The sequence below is a fragment of the Microcebus murinus genome, chromosome 1 (assembly GCF_040939455.1).
Source record: "Microcebus murinus isolate Inina chromosome 1, M.murinus_Inina_mat1.0, whole genome shotgun sequence".
In the NCBI taxonomy this organism is placed as follows: domain Eukaryota; kingdom Metazoa; phylum Chordata; class Mammalia; order Primates; family Cheirogaleidae; genus Microcebus; species Microcebus murinus.
Window position 1 is genome coordinate 133888998 of NC_134104.1, and position 20216 is coordinate 133909213.

The window sequence follows — 20216 nt, forward strand, 5'->3', positions numbered from 1 at the left end:
CCTGCTCGTTTTTTAAAAGCACTTCTTGCATTGTTTTTTAAGGTGAGAAATGGGAAAGCGAGCGCCGGCTTGCTTGCTTGCTTGCTTGCTTGCTTGCGCGCTCGCTGCCTGCCTCTCTGGCTGTCTGCTTTTGCAGGGCTGCTGGGAGTTTTTAAGCTCTGTGAGAATCCTGGGAGTTGGTGATGTCAGACTAGTTGGGTCATTTGAAGGTTAGCAGCCCGGGAAGGGTTCACGGAAAGTTCACTCGCATATATTAGGCAATTCAATCTTTCATTCTGTGTGACAGAAGTAGTAGGAAGTGAGCTGTTCAGAGGCAGGAGGGTCTATTCTTTGCCAAAGGGGGGACCAGAATTCCCCCATGCGAGCTGTTTGAGGACTGGGATGCCGAGGACGCGAGCGAGCCGGGCAGGGTTTGTCTGGGCACCGTCCGGGTAGGAGCCGGGACGCATTCGGAAGGCTTTTTGCAAGCGTTTGCTTGGAAGGAGAACTTGGGATCTTTCTGGGAACCCCCCGCCCTGGCTGGATTGGCCGAGCAAGCCTGGAAAATGGTAAATGATCATTTGGATCAATTACAGGCTTTTAGCTGGCTTGTCTGTCATAATTCATGATTCGGGGCTGGGAAAAAGACCAACAGCCTACGTGCCAAAAAAGGGGCAGAGTTTGATGGAGTTGGGTGGACTTTTCTATGCCATTTGCCTCCACACCTAGAGGATAAGCACTTTTGCAGACATTCGGTGCAGGGGAGATCATGTTTGACTGTATGGATGTTCTGTCAGTGAGTCCTGGGCAAATCCTGGATTTCTACACTGCGAGTCCGTCTTCCTGCATGCTCCAGGAGAAAGCTCTCAAAGCATGCTTCAGTGGATTGACCCAAACCGAATGGCAGCATCGGCACACTGCTCAATGTAGGTTTATTTTCTTCCCTTCTTCTACCAAGAAAAAAAAAAAATTAATTGTCTCTCTTGCATGCAATAAAGACATTGGAAATAAACTGCACTGGTAGCAAGACAAAGGGTTTAATGATTTAGTGCTGAAGGGGTGTGATATGCTGGCCGTGCATATTGATTCCCTCTGCTGAAAATTTCCTGTTGAGATGTTTTCTTCCCCAATAACCCCTCCCGCCCCCATGTTCCTCTCCTTACCAACCTTACAGTCTCTTTAAAACATTTTCTAAAATATGCATGGAGGGGGGAGGAAAGTGGAGAGTGACCACAGGACTTTGAAACATTCTTCAAGTAGGGCAATTTGACACATTGTGCAGTTTTTACTAAAATATATGCAGAGGGGAATTTAACTTTGCTGCTCTTTGGATTAGCTAGCTACTAGTTGTATATCTCCCCCCACCCCTTGTGTATTTCAGCAGTCCAAAGTAATTAAAATATGACATCTTCCTTGCAAGGAATTTAGCCTAATTAAGGTGGCTGCTGCTCCCGAAGTTCATAAACAACCAGTTCAGGCTGCTGCCTCCAATGTTTTCCTTGCTAAGGGAAGGCAATATTTCTTAGCATTGACCCTGCTGCCACCTTTGCGAGTCACTTTGTTGGTCTAAGAAGTTGCTGTTTTGCTAGAAAACTACTGGCAATGAACACCCCTTGGGCTGAGCCATCCATTATTTCCATATCTTACAATTCAGCCAGGAACCTGGACATCAGTTAAAGAAAAGGAAATATAAGTGGGGTAGCCCGGTTTTTAAAAAAAATATTGACTGTTTTGTTATCTGATGCTGACACGGTGCCGAGGCACGCATCTGGTCAACAGTAGCCTGGCTGCAGGCTTGAGAAATGACCAGGAGTCCCAGAAAATCCCACCTTCGGGTGGTTGTACTGGGAGCCTGCAGGATGCTTCGCTGCCCTGACAGTGATTTAGATAAATGGCTCAGCTATCTATCAAAATGTTTTTAGTACTTTATTTGACAATTCATTGGAGCATTAGCCTGAAAATGACATTTTAAATCTTTGTTTTCAAAGAGGTCAAAGTTTAACTGGAAGAAATTGAGTTTTCCTAATAACATGGTGGCTTATCTAAAGAGAGAGAAGAAAAAAGGAGAGGGGAGACAATGACAGGATTTAAACTGCGCTCTCTGAAACTTTTTCTTAAGACTACAGACTTGTTTCTTGGGCCAGGAGATCAACAGGTTTGTAGCTGAAAAATCAATAACCATTTGATGCCAACAGTCTGGCTATCTGACTTAACATTTCGTAGAGCAGTAAGCAGGGTAAAAAGAATGTGGTTTTCAGAAGGCGCCTTAATCTTCAGCTGCTCTCCAAATGCCTTTTCTTTCTTGCTGCCTGTTTTCCCTCTGGAGAACTCAAAGAATTTTCCAATCCACTAACATCTTTTAGACCTGTTCTCTCTATAGCAATTAAAAAAATATGAACGATTTCTGTTGGAATCCCAGGGAACTGGGGAGTCTCTGAAACTTTTTCTTGTTAGAGAAAGTTGTAATGAAACATACTTTTTAACAGAGAGGGGGAAAAAATTGCTCAGGATCCTCGCCAAGTTATTAGACTTAATAGAGCTTTTACATGTAGACATTCTTCCTTTTGTAATTAACCCTCCAAACATGCCTATTAAGTTGTAAGAATAGGGGGGAAAGCTTTGTTTGTTCTTGAACAAGTTAAACAAGGGATTTGCTTTATCTAGGGAGAGCGAGTGGTGAATGTGTCATTCGCCTAAAACTAGCCGATAAGCAAGAAGTGTTGATAACAGCAAAGTTTAGCTAATCAAAGAAACTTGCATTAGACAAAGTAAATAAAGGGATTTGACAAAGGGATTTCAGAAATTCCAGTGTCTTATTTTTGTAAGCAGGGCAATTAGTTCTTATTGTGGTCAATTTCACAAGGGTTTGAATCCCACACCCCAACTTTAGGTTAAATGAATAAAATGTAAATATATCTTGTGCCCCTGAAGAGTTGCTTTATCCTCCCAAAACCACTTTATGACTGGTTAGTTTAGTTGTTTCAGCAATTAAGTTGCTTTTTATTTTTTTAAGCATAAGTAAAACTAAAACGTTTTTTTAAAAAAATATTCTAACAAATGTCTGTGCCACACAGTGTCTGGTTCAGGGTGGTATACCTAGTTAGGGCTTTTGAAATAAAAGCATATTAAGGCTACGTTTGTATAAGTAAGAACATAAAACCACAACCTTTTCCATTTTACTTAATGGCTGTTTTGACGAGAAGCAGATCTGTTTGTGCTTTTAACACAGAGGAAACAGTGGGCAAAGGGATAGAGAAAAAAATAGCACTAAATTCCAACCAAAACTATTTTCAGTTCTGAGATTCTACTTATTTTTTTTTTTATGGGGTGTGTGTGTATAGAGTAATTAGAGTAAAACCTTTGAGCGTGGAAAACACCCCCAGAAGCTTACTTTGAAAGGTGTTAGAATATTCCCTTTATTTTCTTTTTAATTTTAAAGACAGAAAAATGATATGCCAACCAGCTGCCGTTTGTAGTAGGGCCTGTGAATTGCTTGTTATACTCATTCAAAGTCAGGATTAAGGGGCTACTAAGGGAATGTGGCATAAATATTACGATTGAAGACTACCCCTGGAAGATACAGGAGTACGTTTCTAAGATGCCCCCTGTATTGTCTTGGTTTTAGACTGCTCCAGCTGTTTTCAGCATTAATTGCTCAGTGGCCATAGGATAAATCTTAATATTTTGTGGTCTAAATATAGTTGCTTTTGGTGAAATCATGAGTGTGACAACTTCTTGGCCCCTTTCCCTGCCTTCTCCCTACTCAACACATCAAAAGGAAAAAGAAAAAATATACTTTCTTTTTGAAATAAGGTTTTGCCTATCAATGAGAAGAAATTATTTTTAAAACAAACGGTAGCGATGTGTGATTAAGTAATGAGAAAAGTCCCCTTTTTAAAACCCTGGGACCCAAATTTTGAGTATTAAACAGTATCTAAATCCTCTCCTAGTGAGATATAAATTGGGGTCAAAGTGGCAAAATCAAAGATACCCTCTGAAAGAAAGACTAAATAAAGACTGACAGCCACCGTATGAATTGAATGGGGTTTTGAATAAATATTTCAGTGAAAAGGCCCAATTGTTTTTCTAAAGTAGGACATAATTTTCTGCTTCTCAGCCACATGACGGTGGTAACTAATACCACCAGAAAGCAGAGAAGGAGGAGAGGGACTTTTGCTTAAATCTCTAAGAGTGCAGGACAGGGTTGTTTGAAAACAAGCGGAAGATTCACAAAGTTTTCCTTACTTGTAGGGAAAAAAATATTAAAATATTGTCAAGATCCAGATAAATTGGTACGTTTGACAGGGGAGTTTAAAGCATGAGTTTAAATTTTATTGCCAGAAAAGAGTGGATTCCAAAAAACAAAACAGTAGGAGAGGTAGACATCTGTTTGCTTAAACTTAAGCTACGGAATTGATTTGGAAGCTCTTGTTAGAATTTGACTTGCCAGCTCTAATATAAAGCCTTTGCGTTGAATCGAGCCTTTTTTTCCTTAATAGATAAATGACCAGAATGGCAATTTCTGATAGCTAGCTGACCTGAATCAGAAGTTTCCTTTTCATTTCTAGAAACCTAGTTCTGACCATATACAACCAGTCGGTATTGTCATGGACTTTTCTTTGAAGCATAAGAATGAAAGAAAGTTCTTCTGGATATCAGACACTTATAATATGCCTTAAACACATGTGTTAAGCTGAAAAAGAAAACCTTACTGTTTTCTCTTTTACACATTCCACAGATGTCATTAAACTCTATCCGTGAGGGGAAATACATGATTAATAACACAGATTATAAATTCTGTTCTCAAGGAATTTGTAATTTTTAAATCAATTTTTTAAATTAGAAACTTTTACTCTCTGAGAGGAATATGGAGTTATAAAACCAAGATACAAAATACAAAACTCTTCAAGTTGTACAGGACTTTAACAATAAACACAGTGTTCCTTTTAGAACAACTGAGAAAAAAATCTTCTATAGAGTAGGAGTTACACGTAAGTTTCAATAAATTTATCCTTAAATGGCATTTTTATACGTTAAATGTTCTAATATAAATTCAGTTAACTATCAATTAAATAGATTATTTCAGAAATGGGAGTTTTTGATGAAGGTTAATCAGAAAAATCTTGGCTGGAAACCTTTCCTAAGATACTAATGTAGAATCTTGCCTTTCAAATTACAGGGTAGTAGTTATGGCAATCATATATCTCTTGATTTTCTAGAATAACCCACTTTCAGATATACTGCCACAGTTCCCACATAAATCATTGAAATATGCCAGATATTTAATATTACGACATCTCCTAGGCTGCCCCTTGAACCCAGGAGTGGCACAGAAACTCTTTGTTTGGATTCTATAGTCAGTATAACTAGAGCACTCACAGCTTAATTTTTCCATTATGACTGAAGATCGCCTTGTGTTTCTGGGTCATTCTTCTGAAAATGAATTCCTTTTGTAGCAAACTATAGATCTGTAAACAGAAGGCATCCCCTGCAAAATGGTTTGGACTGTGGTTCTCGCTCTAGCACCTCTGTGTGTGTGTGTATGTGTATTGGGGATGGGGAAGAGAAATAGAATTAAATTGAATTGTTATGAACAAATCTGTATCAGCACTTTAGCCAGCTGCTTGTTAAAAAGTTGCAGTTGGGGGTGATGGAGGGAGGAGGGCAGAACTAACTCAGGTTTCAGATTTATCAGTATCCTGCCTGTAAGTGGCTTGGTCTAAGTACCTCTTGTTAAATGGGAGATGAGATAACCTGCCCCATCTGTAAGATCTAATGACGCGACCTCATCAGTCAATGTGTTGCCCTGAATTCTCCTCTCTTCATTCTCAGCTTCCTTACTTTATCATTAAGAACCATGGTTCTTATCCCATCCCACCCACAAATCTCTTTTCTTTTCTTTTTCTTTTTTTTTTTTTTTTTTTGAGACAGAGTCTCACTTTGTTGCCCAGGCTAGGGTGAGTGCTGTGGCATCAGCCTAGCTCACAGCAACCTCAAACTCCTGGGCTCAAGCGATTCTTCTGCCTCAGCCTCCCGAGTAGTTGGGACTACAGGCATGCGCCACCATGCCTGGCTGATTTTTTTCTATATATACTAGTTGGCCAATTAATTTCTTTGCATTTATAGTAGAGACGGGGTCTCGCTCTTGCTCAGGCTGGTTTCGAACACCTGACCTCGAGCCATCCCCCTGCCTCGGCCTCCCAGAGTGCTAGGATTACAGGCGTGAGCCACCACGCCAGGCCACACAAATCTCTTTAAATGAATGAAAAAGAAAGTTGTAAAAGTTCTCTCTACTTAGGAAGCAGTGGAAGGTGAGTCTGCAGGCATTTTATTATTTTTCTTAAGCTTTCAGAGCTTTTTAGATGGGCATTCAAACAGGCAGTGGAACTGCTGACTTGCTTTTTCTCTGGCCTTGCAGGGTGGGGAGCCGAAAGGGGGTCACTCAGCAAGATAAGACTCTCGGCCCCCTGCACGATAAGGCAAGGATAACAGGAACTGACGTCAGCCAGGCGACCCAACCTGGCCAAGCATTTCCTCTAGTCGGGGAACAGGGATCCCAGCAGTCTCCAGGCCTCCCACAGCAGCCCATGCGGCAAACTAGCTCAGAGCAGGGAGAAAGAAGAAAACCACTTATCATTTTTTTACAGGAGTGAGAGTGGGTGATAACGTTCACGATTTCCAAAAGCAGATTTCTCTAAAGAGAACACTTTCTTCTTCTTGGGGGTGAAGAAAGTGATTTTTTAATAAAAGCGGATGCTGAGACTGTTCGTAATTTTACATTGTCACAGAGTAGATATTTGTTTCACAGCTGTCAACGATTTCCCTGCTGATGCCTCTCATAAGACAGTTTATCTCGCGATCACCAAATATCACCCACCCACAGATCTTGCCAACTCTCCATATAGAACAAAATGTGAGGGAATTCACATTGTCAGAGTTAATCCCTGGTGCTCCTGTTTACTTTTGTTGTGGGTGGGGGAGGGAACGTTGTACTCATCAGATGACAACGTCCGCTGAAGCCATTTCGTTTGCCACCAGCCCTGAAACTACCTAGCTGTTTTCCTCTCCTCTTTCTGTCTTCCTTTTCTGTTGAACCCAGACTTTTTTTGCCTTCCGGAGTATCTCTGACTTGAGGTTTAGAGAAGGAGCAACCCAAATGAAGGGGCCTTATTTTATTTTTTAAAATTCACAGGTTCTCCTCTGTCTACTTTTGTCATAAAGAAAGATGGCTCCTTATTTTTCATGTTTTAGTACTGAACAAGGAGTTACTCTCCTAATTTGACCAGTATTTAGTGGAATATTAGTTTTTTTGTTGTTATGCTCAATTACTGTTCATCACAGATTAAAATTTTACCAAATCAGAAAAAAAAAAAAGCTAAATTCAAAATAACTGTGCAGGTAAGAACAAATAAAATGAATACATCAATTAACTGGGAACAGAAGATTTGGATCACATTTATCCTAATTTTTTTCCAATTTCTGGAGCAAATGAAGACCCGTATATTAGATCTATCTTCTCAAAAATATTAAAGCTTTCAGTGGCTACAGTACCTTTGTCATGTCATCAAAGTCCATAATTATAAAAGGGCTGATGATCTGAAGGCTGTTTCAGCTTCAAAAGATTTTTTAGGGTCTGGTCTATTGGAAAGCTTGGGGGTATAATTAACTAAAATGGAAATGGAGGCAGCGAAATTTAGTTCCTGATGTTTTAATTTAGCTCAGTACTGCCGTGTGTTATTGAAGAGAATTCTTAAAGGCAAACATAATTATTTCATTATGGTCCTCAGAATGCTTTCATTGGCTTTAATGACAAGAAGATGTATAAAAAGGCATACATTTTAATTAGTCCTTATATTTACATCAGATAAATAACAAATAATTGATGAAAAACAAGTCTTTGGAATGGATGATTTCACATAGCGCGCTGGTTACAGTTTAATGATGAAACATTTCTCCGTTGCTTTGCATTTTAATTATCTTTACATTACATTACAGTAGCGGTGCCATGGAGCTAAAATATCGTCATTGCCATTTTATTACAAAAAAAATCACGATTAATGCCTACAAATTGAAGGCTCAAAAAGGTAGCTAGACACATCTCCGAGGAAGTAAATTGCCAGTTCCATTAATTTTACTACGTTTGTTAGAACTCATTTTGATCACTTTTATCTTTTATGCTTCATCTTTTTGGGTTAAGACCGTCAAGGGTTTCACGTGCGTTTTTATGACCACATCTTCTGAACACCTTCCTTTCTCTCTTGCTGCCTGTTTTGAAGACTTAGGTGAAGGTGCTTTGCCAAATGTGTGCTGGAAATTCAGAGAGCCTTTTTCCATGTTATGGGCCGGTTTTTACCTTTGATTTTATTTTATGAAAACCCATTTCACATGATTCATCCGTTTTGGTGTACAGAACACTAATTGTTATTATTGATTTTAAATTCCGTGACCATTACAAGTAACCCAGATGACTGGCAGATAAAGGGTAATAATCCATGGAGTTCTGGAACTGTTTCATGTTTGTCTGGAGTACTTTATGTGATCAATATTAACTGCCCCATTGAAACTAACTGCTGTATCAAATAACAGTCAATCAAATGAATGTGCTTAGAGATTATTTATTGAAAGCTTTAATTGTTCACTAGGGCCCTGCTTATCAGAGGAAACAATAGGAACTAGAGATAGGATGAACAGGTTTGGATTTGCGGGGAAAGTTGGAGGATGCAGATGAACAAGGCATCTCTCTGCTACTCAGGCAAGAGTTCCCAGAGACTCATGTTGGGCTTATAGTGGGTTTACAAATACTCTTGCAGAGATTATATTCTGTCCCTGGAATGCCGTCTAGAGAAGAAGGTATAATAATGGTTTTTTTGCCCTCAGCAGAGGCTGTGAAAAGTTGTTTCTTTGTTAAGAGTTTTCTTGCTGCTTCTCGCCACTCCTCACTCTCCTCTGCATCTCTCTACCTCTGCTCCCCCGTTATTGCCTGATGGTCTGAGAGAATGGAATAACCTGGCTTGACACAGGATGGATTGTTATAGCTATGAAATGGGAACAATAGCATCTACATTGCAGGATTTGAGGAAGGATTAGAGATCCCTTAAACTAAGATTCTATTTGCGTCTTGAAAACATGCGGAAGTCACAGAGTGGGCCTGCCTGCTCTGATTTTGGCAAGACACTTGTGGCTTATGTGTCTTTGCTGAGAGTGAACAGTATTTTTTTTTTTTTGTAGTCATATCTAAATTAGTAACCTCTTTTCCTCAGTGAAGTGGTTCCTCTGTCTATAGCTCATAACCTAGGTGACAGTCCTTTCTGTTAGTCAGGTGGCACTGTGGCCTGATCCAGAGGCATCATTTACCAAACCCTCAGATTCCAGACAAATGATTGACTTTTACAAGGGGCCGTTGTCACCTTCAAGGTTGTCACAACACACTTAGCCCAGAGATGCTGTTGTGGCACAGTACATTTTTATTGCTCGCTGATGGATTAGATCTTGCAGTGTGCCATTCAACAAATGGCTCTTGGGCGTCTGCCATGTGCCAGCCTCTTTGATATGATCTGTGGAGGGCACCGAGATGAATCAGACTCTGTCCCTGCTCTGTTTGGACTTACAATGTAAAGGGAAGAGCTTGTGTACACAAGTTATTGTGACACAGCCCCTTTATTGACACCAGCGCAAAAGTCTCCTCAGGACTTTGAACCTGAGATTGATGAAGGAAAGAACTGAATACCACCGAGAACCACAGATGGCCCGTAGGCAGGTGATCAAGTGACTTATACATTTTTGTCACAATGGAGCAGGCATAAAGTGCTTCTCTGTGTAGGCCTCATAAGATAATCTCTAAAAGTAGCTCACAGAGAGGAGTTTTTTAGACCTATCTTGAGCGATGGAATATGTGCGTACCTTCCAAACTTGCTTCTTGAAGACTCTCACATGGATATTTCTGGAGTAAGTTAAGTAATTTATACTCTTTTGGGGTTGGGTTTGATTAACATTGAATTTTTTTTAAAATCATTTATTTATTTGTTTATGATTGTTTCTGTAATTTATTGTCGTGTAACAAGCCATCCCCCAAACTTAGTGGCCTAACAATTTATTATCTCATTCTGTGGAATGACTGGGCTCAGCTGGGCAGATCTTCTGCTCTGCAAGGTGTCCGCTGGGGCTGCATCATCCAGAGCTAAATTGGGCTGGAAGTCCAAAAGGGCTCACTCACACGGCTGGCAGTTGATGTCGGTTGTCGGCAGAGGGCTCAGCTGGGGCTGTCAACTGGAGCACTGAATCTGCATGTGGCTTGGGCTTCTCACAGCGTGGCAGCAATATTCCGAGAGGGAGCGGCCCAGGCATGAGCCTTCCAAGAAGGAGGCTGCAGAAGCTCCTTGTTCCCTTAAAAGCCAGATCCAGAGCTGGCGTGGAGTCGCTTTCACTGTGCTCTACTGGTCATGCAGTCACAGAACCAGCCCGCATTCAACGAATCTACCTTTCAGTGGAGGGGTAGCAAAGAACGTCCTGCCGTCTTCAGTCCACCATGACAGTCATAGCACCTGTGCCCTATAACGAGAAAGAAAACATCATCTTCTGAAAATGACTTAGTTGTAGAATGATTGTGAGGTTTTTTAGTGAGTTTGGGTTTTGACTGGTTAAATATTTAACAAAATTCTTCTCTAATGACTGTACATACATTTGCAGTTAATCCTCACAACCCTAAGCGGAAGATACTATCCTCAGTTTAAGGACGAAGAAATGGAGGCTCAGCGAAGCTGAGTAGCAAGCGTGTCTGCAGTCACGCAGGTAGTAAGGTGGAGAGCTGGGTTGCATGTCCCAGGCAGGGCTTTTCTCTTGCTCCATCTGCTGTTCTTCACTTGGGGGTCCTCACTTCAGCAGCTTGACTCTGCCGTTCCTGCCAGGGGAGTGAATCATTCCTGAAAAAAAATATTGAACGCCCTAATAATACCAAGAGAGGACCGTAGAGTGTTTTGGTGTGAGGGGAAAGGTAGAAAAGAGAGAGGTAAAAAACTATAAGTCGCATAATTTCCTCTGATTACATTATTTTCTCTAATATAAACCACAGTCTTTTAAATTGTAGAGGAAACTCTGCCCAAACTATGAGGCTGTTTTACTCTTTTGCCCTTTTGTTTTTACATCCTGTTTGCTGTCGAAGTCTATTCGGGCCTCATAAGTGCTGTGGCTCGTGGGGGTGAGGAGCAGGATTAGTCTGGTGTTTACTGAGGAGTTGCAAGAAGATGGGAGATGGGACATGTGGCTTTTCATGTGATTCTAGTTTACTCCTAACCCTCATCTAAAGATAGGTACTGATTGCTCATGCTAGATGGTGCCTCTTAGTTAAGCAGCGCTGTTTCGTCTTCCATTACCAAATAGAAATAAAAAAAGAAGAGGAGGAAGAAAGAAAACTTTCTGAGAGATAGTGAAGTTGATATTTGCCACCTATTTTAAGTATCCGTTGTGTTTAGAGGATCCCAAACCTAAGTTAACAATTAGTCTTTGGTGAAATTTACACAAATCATAATGATTATTAGCCTCTTAGATAATGCTCTTATTTCGGTGACTTCAAATATACTTTAAATGCAATATGTTATTATGTATTTTGGATTTGTGTATACTATGTTCTACCTGTGTTCTACCTGTTTCTTTTGTTTGAAATCTTACTGTTGTTGAATTATACGTTTTGAGGAAATAGAGACACACGAGGAAATTGAAGTGACTTGCTGGAGGTCATACAGTGGGTTCTAAATGGAAGCAGATCTAAATCTATAAGATTCTGACATGTGATACAGTGAAGTGCAGCGCAGTATTGTATGACACAGGGGAGTTGGGCAGACACCCTTCATGCGCTGCCCTTGCTGTGCGAGCTTGAGCTCCAAGTTGCCTCGGTTTTTTTCATCTGTAAAATGGATCCATAATGCTTACCTTGCAAGCTTAAGATCAGAGTCTTCATCAAAGACTTAAATAAGAGCGTGTACTTGGCACATAATGCTCAGTGAATAGATTCTTTTCCCCCAAGTGTTATTATGAAAACATTTTTTAAATGCAAAGAAGTTGAAAATTTTTACAGTAAACATAGATACTCACCACTGTATCTATCATTAAAATGACCAGGGTTTTTCCCTGTATTTCCACCCTTTTTTTACCTTTTGTGTGTGTATGCATGTTTTGTTTTGTTTTGTGTTGCATTGTTTTTGTTTTGTTGACTGGGTTCCCTCTCTAAACTGGGGAAGTCTTTGAGGTGTCAGGTATTGTGTATTTTCCCAGTGCTTGTGTAGTACTTAGTCTGTGATCAGCGCTCAGTGAACTATGGTCGAATCCACAGATGGGTTCAAGTAAACGACCCGTTCATGTACTCGCTATCAGTGCTCTCCAACAAAACTGTCTACGGTGATGGAAATGATCTATAATTCTATGTTGTCCAATACGGGAGTCACTAGCCATGTGTGGCTACTGAGCTCTTGAGATGCAGCTAATACATCTGAGAAAGTGAATTTTTTATTTTATTTCATTTTAATTTAATTTTCCATGACTACATGTGGCTAGTGGCTATTGTATTGGACAATGCAGCTCTATTTACTTCAGCCATTTTTTTTTTCAATATTTGTTCCATTCTCTTTGTTTATTTCCCTCTTTAGCCTTTTCTCTCCTGTTGCTATTAACAAGCTCTAATTATCTCTTTATGTAGCTGGTAAACAGACTGCTGGAGGATGTAAACAGAATACTGTAGGGTGGTGATTTCATTCATTGTTTAACTCCTTTTCCTTCTGGGTGGAACTATTTTTCCTGGGGCCTGGCAAATATTTAGCACTTATTTTGCTAACATTTATTTTTGCAGGGTTAAACCAAGATTTTTACAGAATCCCAGTTGGCTGGACTTAAATTATATTCCTTGTAGCAATCTTATCATGGTGCTGTATCCTGTGTTCCACACCTGCTTGGTTTTCAAATGGAAACCTGCTTGGTTTTCACAGCATTATCTTCCAACATTTGCAAGCTTTCAGCTCAGCTTGGAACATCTCAGTAAACTTCAGGGGGGCAGAGAGGAACAGGCCTTACTCTGTGGAAGCCTCAGGGTGCCTTCTAGAAAATGTCGCATGCTCTCTTGCATGAGCTCCTTCTCTTACTCATATATGTGTGCTGTGCTTCATAGCCTAGTCCTTCCACACAGTAGGTGCTCATTAAATATACTGAGTGTAGTTCAGTGACAATGAATTTGAAATTCGGAACATCTCAGGTAGTCTCTGCTTTACTTGCTTATATATTTTGGAGTCACCTCAAAAAACACTCTAAGCAAACTTGAGGGGTCGTCAAGAACTTTGGAGGTTCAAGTTGGCCCTTGCGGCAAGGCAAGCCCATATAAATGGGTTTGCTGTAAAACTGTTCTGAAAATACGAGAATGAAATATTTCTTTGGCTTCTGGCACTTACTTTGGTGTTATGGGAATACATTTTCTTATGGCACTTACTGTTAACCAGGACATTATTACCACTCCGTTCTACCTTTCTTTTTCTTTTTCTTCTTTTTCCCTTTCCATCCTAGAAATGGTGTGAATAAAGGAAAGTAAATAAAAGTAAAGCTAAAACAACAATCAAGAGAAACTTTTGAACCAAAGTTTGCTCCCCACCCCCCATGATTTCAAGTTGTGATTGATTTTTATTAACATGAAACAATCACTATTCTCATAAATAATGTTTATTAAGTGTTTACTATGTGCAAAGTTCTAGAAACAAACTGTTACCTGATCCTCACAACAGCCTGAGGAGAAGGGCACTGCTGGTCCCCTACCCCCATCTTACAGATGTGGACTTCTAGGCACCAAGGTGTTCCAAAAGCGACCTCAAACCTTCTGAGTAGGAGAAAGTACGTTGGAAGTTCCAGGCTCAACTTTGTAGAATGCAGGGTTTCTTTTCTTTGCCAACACTATGAATTCCCATTTTCTTGGTGGAGAGAAGGGGGACAGGGAAGGTTGGAAGCCTCAGAACCCACAGAATAATAAAAAGGTTTCCAAGTGAAAGCTGGAAACAATACATTTTTAACAAAATGGGCAGTTACTCTAATTGCTGTGCCCCTACTGTTCAATTCCTTTTTATGTCCTCATTCATTAAGTTATGTGCACACACAGGCTTATTATTTACAGATGTATGCACTTTTAACTGGCTCATATGGAACAGATGTTTCACAAAAGGTAACAGAGAACAAGTGATCGAAGCCCTCCTTTAGTGGGTATCAAGTGGGTATTATGGCCCATTACCTGTAAGTCTTTTGCTATTATTTTGAATTGCCATGTCCAGTGTGGGGAGGAGGATTCAGTTTGTCTCCTGGAGGAACAAATAAAAATATAGCAGCCCCCTAAGCAAACATCTGCATCTCAAAACAAAAGAGGGTGTGTGCAGGCAATGGACAGGTGGTGTTCACATGTGGGCTCAGGTGGATGTGTGAGTATTATAAGCAATTTGAGGAGAAGAGACTCATCGCAATAGCAGAAGTGTGGTTCATTGAGCAGACCATCTTCGGAAACCAGTACTGTCATACCCACTAGCTGCAGAAAGAAATGCATACCTCTTTTTCAAAACTAGGTGACATGGCCTAATAAAAATAAACACGACCCATTCACCACATTGACGCACGCTTGGTGGCATAGATCAGTAGAGAGTTATTTCAATACTTCTTCAGAATATTGGGGAGCAATAAAAATTGCCCCTCAAAGTCCACATGGGATTTATGGTTTATGAATTGTCAGGAGTTCCCTAAACAAAGAAAATTGGAGCAAAAAGATGGCTGAAATTGTGCCATTTTTGCACATTGAAAGCTGGAAACAGTCACAACTGAAATATAAAATGGGACATGAAATATTAAGTGACATATCAGGTTTATTGCATATATGACCATGAGAGTGCATTTTATTTTGTCTTATGGAGCTCTAAAAAAATCCATGTAATGGATTAAAGGTATTAAAACTCCCATATTCTGCCTGGCTCTAGGCCAGGGAACAAGGCATGATAAATAATCCCAATAGACAGAATATGTAGGAAGGAATTTTAAAATGTATTTATGGCAGACATATTGACCTCCTTAACTAATAAAAATGTATACATGAGGTTAGTTTTGGAGGAAACGTGTAGCCCTTACAACATACTATAGTGTTAGTATCTTTAAAATATTGCAGCCCATGTCTCTGTGACATTTGGCTGTCATACTCTGTCTTTACCTGAAAGTGAGGAAAAGCATGAATGTTATAGTAACATGTGCAGCCACTCTAAGGCAGTGTAGTTTTAATTTCCTTTATCTTAAAGCAAGAGTCAGCAAACTGAGGCCAATCTGGCCTGTAGCCTGTTTTTGTAAACAAGCTTTGCTGGGATGTGCTGTGTCTGTACATTTCCATCTTGTCTGTGGCCGCTTCTCCCCACAGTGGCAGAGTTGAGTGGCTGTGACATAGACCATAGAGCCCACAAAGCCGACAACAGTTACTCTCTGGCCCTTGCAGACCTTGCCTTAAAACATTAAAAAATTAGTAGGGGCTGTTAGGAATGGAACTGAGTGCTTTGTTTCTCATTTGTCCACATCTAATCTTGTATGTGGATTCAGGAGGCCAATTTGGGATCGAGCTATTTCCTAACTGGGTGACTGTAGCCAAGTCATTTAACTTCCTCTAAACTTCAGTTTCCCCGTGTGTATAACAGAATAAGAAAACTGACTGATCGTGATAATAGTCCCTGCTCTTCTTCACACTTGTGTCACGAGGAAAGCAAGTGGGATAATGTGAGTGAAAATGCACCACAAGGCCGGCGAGGTGGCTCACGCCTATAATCCTAGCACTCTGGGAGGCCAAGGCAGGAAGATCGCTCAAGGTCAGGAGTTCGAAACCAGCCTGAGCAAGAGAGAGACCCCATCTCTACTAAAAATAGAAAGAAATTAATTGGACAGCTAAAAATATATAGAAAAAATTAACCAGGCATGGTGGTGCATGCCTGTAGTCCCAGGTACTCGGGAGGCTGAGGCAGAAGGATCGCTTGAGCCCAGGAGTTTGAAGTTGCTGTGAGCTAGGGTGATTCCATGGCACTCCAGCAGGGGCAACAGAGTGAGACTCTATCACAAAACAAAACAAAACAAAAAAAAGGAAAATGCACCTGAAGTCATTGCCACCATGTGTGTGCTGTTCAGAGATTCTGCTGAATTGGCTGACACTATCATTTATTTGACATTGCTTATAAGGAGTTCTATGCAGATTTTATTTTTTCCATTCATTCAGTTTTTTTGACCAACAGTTATTGAACCCTCGATATATATAGAACACTCTTTTCAACCCTGGGTATTTAAGGGCAAGGTAGCCGAAACCTTTGTGTATGCTACTAGTACAGCCTCGGGCCTCCATCAAATCCTCCCTCTAGCAGCTAGGGCCTTTTTTGCTGTCTGGTATTTTTCACTTGTCTGTTTACATGGCAGGGGTTGGTGTCTTCTAACCTCCTTTAGAACCCAGCATATATCACAGGGTCTGTCCCCTGCCAGGTGCTCAATAAATACTTGTCGGCAGCTGGATGTTGGTGACTGACAATCACTGGTTTGTGCTGCCCCACCCGATGGTCCACCCAAAGGTTTGGGACTTTGAGTTTTGAACAGCGATCGCAGGCTCTCGAGAGATCACCGTGGTAAGGAGGGATTTAAAGAAGCCATTTCCGAGGGTGCCAGGCAGCATGGATTGGGGATTAGCCAGGAAAACCCATGAGAGAGGGCTGTTGCAGCACTTTGGATTAATGCCTTGTGGGGAAGGAAGGGACAGGGGGGAGAGAGGAAAAGCCGACATGGCTTGCTTTACTCACATTAGCTTGTAGAGACTCTCTTGGGTACATCAGGAGGGAAAACTATTTTGAAGGGGAAAACGGAAGTGAAGGTCAGCAAATCAAGACTCGTGTGAGACTGATGCACAGGAGAAAGATGGGAAGGTGAAGAGCACTGGGTTTCATCAGCACAAGTATGATACAGTCATGATTCTGCTTGTGTGACGCTACAGTGTGGCATGCATTGCGTCACGTGCTTTTCAATGATGTTAGCATTTAATGCTCGCAATGATCCAGTGGCGGTATCAATTTAAACTAGCAGAAATGGAGGCTTGGAGAGGTTACATAACTTGCCCAGAGTCACACAGCTAGTACATAGCAGAGAGAGGATTAAAATCCAGAATGGCTGGTTCCAGAGTCCATACCTCCAACCAACCACATGCCTCAGACAATTTGTCTGTAAAGATGGACAAGTTCTGGGAATATCCAAAAAAAAAAAAATCCTTGGAGCTTGCTCACAGTTGGAAGGTTGGTGAAAATTTCTTTGAATTATTTTTTCCAAGTTTTCCTTAGCAATTTTTAAAGAAAACTAAAGCCCTTTCTCATGTCAGGGAATCACTATAATGAAAGAAAAAAACAATCAACAATGTATAGCACTTCTGTAAACTGGACAATTCTATTAGATATAGAAACTTGAGAATCTTTTCAAATGAAATATCATCAAGCGCATCCTTTTGAACTGATGCATTATGCTCAGTTCCAGCAGTAATAATATTTTCCTGTTAGAAGGCACAGTAAGGATGTTCACTGTCTTTCTACTTCTAGTCACTTCTCCCACCCACCCTGGTCCCCTTGGGAAGAGAGTAAATCAGCTCCTCATTTGGGGCATTCTGATTCTGTAAGGCAAAGGCAGAAGAGCTATCACACAGCTTTAGAATTCTGGATAGTTGGTTTCATTCCTGCGCCAAATAAACTTTGGTTAAGGGAGTGCTTGTGGCCTTCAGGTGAGGGAAGGAGAAGCAGCTTAGGGACTGGGGGACACTGAGAGTCCTCCTCCCTCTGCCCCCCAGGAGAGCCCTAAAGCTGGTGGCTGCACAGACTGCATTTGGCCTGAGTTACTGGTCCTGACAGTGTTCAGCCACACACCCTTGGGCCACCGCCAGAGGCCTTTGGAACCTTGGTCTTAGCTGCTGCCATTCTCCCTGCCGAGGGTTGGTTTCTCGGCAGGGAAGATGCAGGAGGGGTTCGTGGGTATGTTTGTGTATGCCTTCTAATTCCTGTGTTTGCTTCTGGGGGACTTTCCTACTTTATTACTCTGACTGGAAAGAAAAGGGCGCATTATTTCTGTCTCCATAGCTTCTTTTTAGTTTTCCAGTTTGACTTTGGTCTATATGCTGGAATAACTGTGTGTAAGTGTGTCTGTCTATCTGATTTAGACATATTCTATATACTTGAAAACTTCCCGCCAGGGACAGCTGCTTGTGAAAGAAGTCCTGGGCAGTCGTGAGACAGGATGTCATTGTCTTCTCTCAATACCAGGGGCAGACCCATTCTCTGGAACCCAGCACCATTCAAGTTCAAACCCATGCTCATCAGTTAGTAACTATATGCCCTTGAGCGAGTTGCCTAACCACTCTGTGCCTCTGGTTTCTTTCCTGTAACAAAGAAATACTGAACCTAATAGCTACCTCTTAGTGTCACTATGGGGATTGAGTGAATGAATATATTTTCAACGCTTAGAACAAAAGAAGGGGCATGACTAGCCCATAGTACATGCTCCATAAATACCAGCTATTACTATTGTTGTAATGTTATTACTTTGGAGATATTTCTGTCATTTTCTGTGATGACAATATTAGTCACATAATTAAGAGACAGATTTACCCACCTTCCCCAGATAGTCTAATAATAAAGTGTTCGCTATTATTTTTATATGTTTTTATATTTTTTTGTAGTTTTAAAGTGTAAACCCTGAAGTGTAGCAAGCATGATTGGCATCTCCAGTTTTCAGATTAGGAAACTGAGGATCAGGAAGGACAAGTGACTGCTAGTAAGAGGCAGAATTAGGAACTGAGCTTATGCCTTTGCCCTCGAGGATTCTGCACTGTCCACTTCTGGAGTAAATTATTTTCTTTGCTGCCCCACTCCTTAGTCCCAGTCTCCCCACCAATTGTATCCTTACCCTAGATCAGGGTTTTTCAACCTGAGCACTATTTATAATTTGAGCCAGATAATTCTTTGGTTTTTCCTTTTTTGGGGGGAAGGGCTGTCCTGTGCATTGTAAGATATCGTCTAGCATCCCTGGCTTCCAGTTCCTAGATGCCAGTAGCAGCCCCCAATTGTAACAGCCAAAAACGTCTCCAGATATTGCAAAATGTCCCTTGAGGAACAAAACTGGTGCTGGCTGAGAAGCCTCACCTTAAGGTGAAAAGGAAGTGTGTTTGGGTGGAGGAAGGCAGGAGGTGAAGGTGGGAACTTGTAATTATTTATTGAGCACTTACTGTGTGCCAGGCAAATTGCAAATACTGTCTCCCTTTTACCAGCAGGAATTTGGGGATTATTTGCATTTTCAGGAAGGAAATACTGGGGCTCAGATAAAACCCTATGACCATTAAATTAGTAAATGCCAGAAGAGGGATTCCAATTCAGGTCCACCTGGCAACAAAGCCCATTAACTTCCCATCACCTCCTCCATACAATTTTCTGCAGGCTTGTGGCATTTTCTTTCTTTTTAGAAACCAAGAAAACCCACACAGTGAGGATTAAATTAGCTCCACATTTATTTTGAGGCTGTTCATATGGTACATACCTGTAAAAAAACAAAACAGAAAAACTTCTTTGCAGCAAACTTGTAACTGAGTAAGCAGAGCATTATTTTGTTGAGAAAGTGGGTTTTGGCTAAATTCCAGTATAATCAATCACACTTGAACCACTTCAGAGCTGAGAGGAGTCTGCGAGGCACGTGACAAAGCATAATTTCATTGTTGTCTTCCAAGTATCTCTCCATTACTTTTCTGTAAGGCCGGTACCAACATGGTTTTCTAATATGTTTACAATACATAAGCAAAGAATGTGTATCTGGAATTATATACATGGCAGTGCTTCTGTCTTAATCTACCTTGTATGCAGGAAATTTGACCAGATAAAAGAATGTCATTTATTGGTGTGATAATTGCTTTTTAAAAAATTATCAGAGTCTTGATTAGAAGCGAAATACTCTGGTTTCTCTCTTCAGATCGAATAAATCTTTCGCTTTTTACTAAAGAAGTGGAATATGGAGCTGATTCATTTGGTGTCCAAGATAAACTCTTCAGGGGACCTTAATATTGAGAAGCAATTAGCTTCATCTACACGCGACTCTGGAGACCTGCTCCAGCGTTTGTTCACTTAATGCAGTTCCATTTCCGATGCCTCACAGTTCAGATCATTAATAAGCAGTTAGATGTGTTGGCCTGTTAA

At 40.8% G+C, this 20216-nt stretch overlaps 1 protein-coding gene across 6 annotated transcripts in view; it reads left to right on the forward strand.

Annotated features, from left to right (window-relative positions):
* RARB (retinoic acid receptor beta) overlaps nt 1-20216 on the forward strand; it is a 702725-nt gene that overhangs the window by 537826 nt on the left and 144683 nt on the right. Inside the window, exon 1 of one of the 6 annotated variants that reach the window (XM_076005786.1) lies at nt 132-905. The exons of 2 other annotated variants lie outside the window; for them this stretch is intronic. In XM_076005786.1, the coding sequence (XP_075861901.1) occupies nt 749-905 (157 nt within the window). In that variant the 5' untranslated portion in view covers nt 132-748. Of the gene's footprint in view, nt 1-131; nt 906-6119; nt 9925-20216 lie in introns of those variants that run through there. 3 more of the 6 variants (XM_012786221.3, XM_012786235.3, XM_012786227.3) reach the window with 3 other exon arrangements.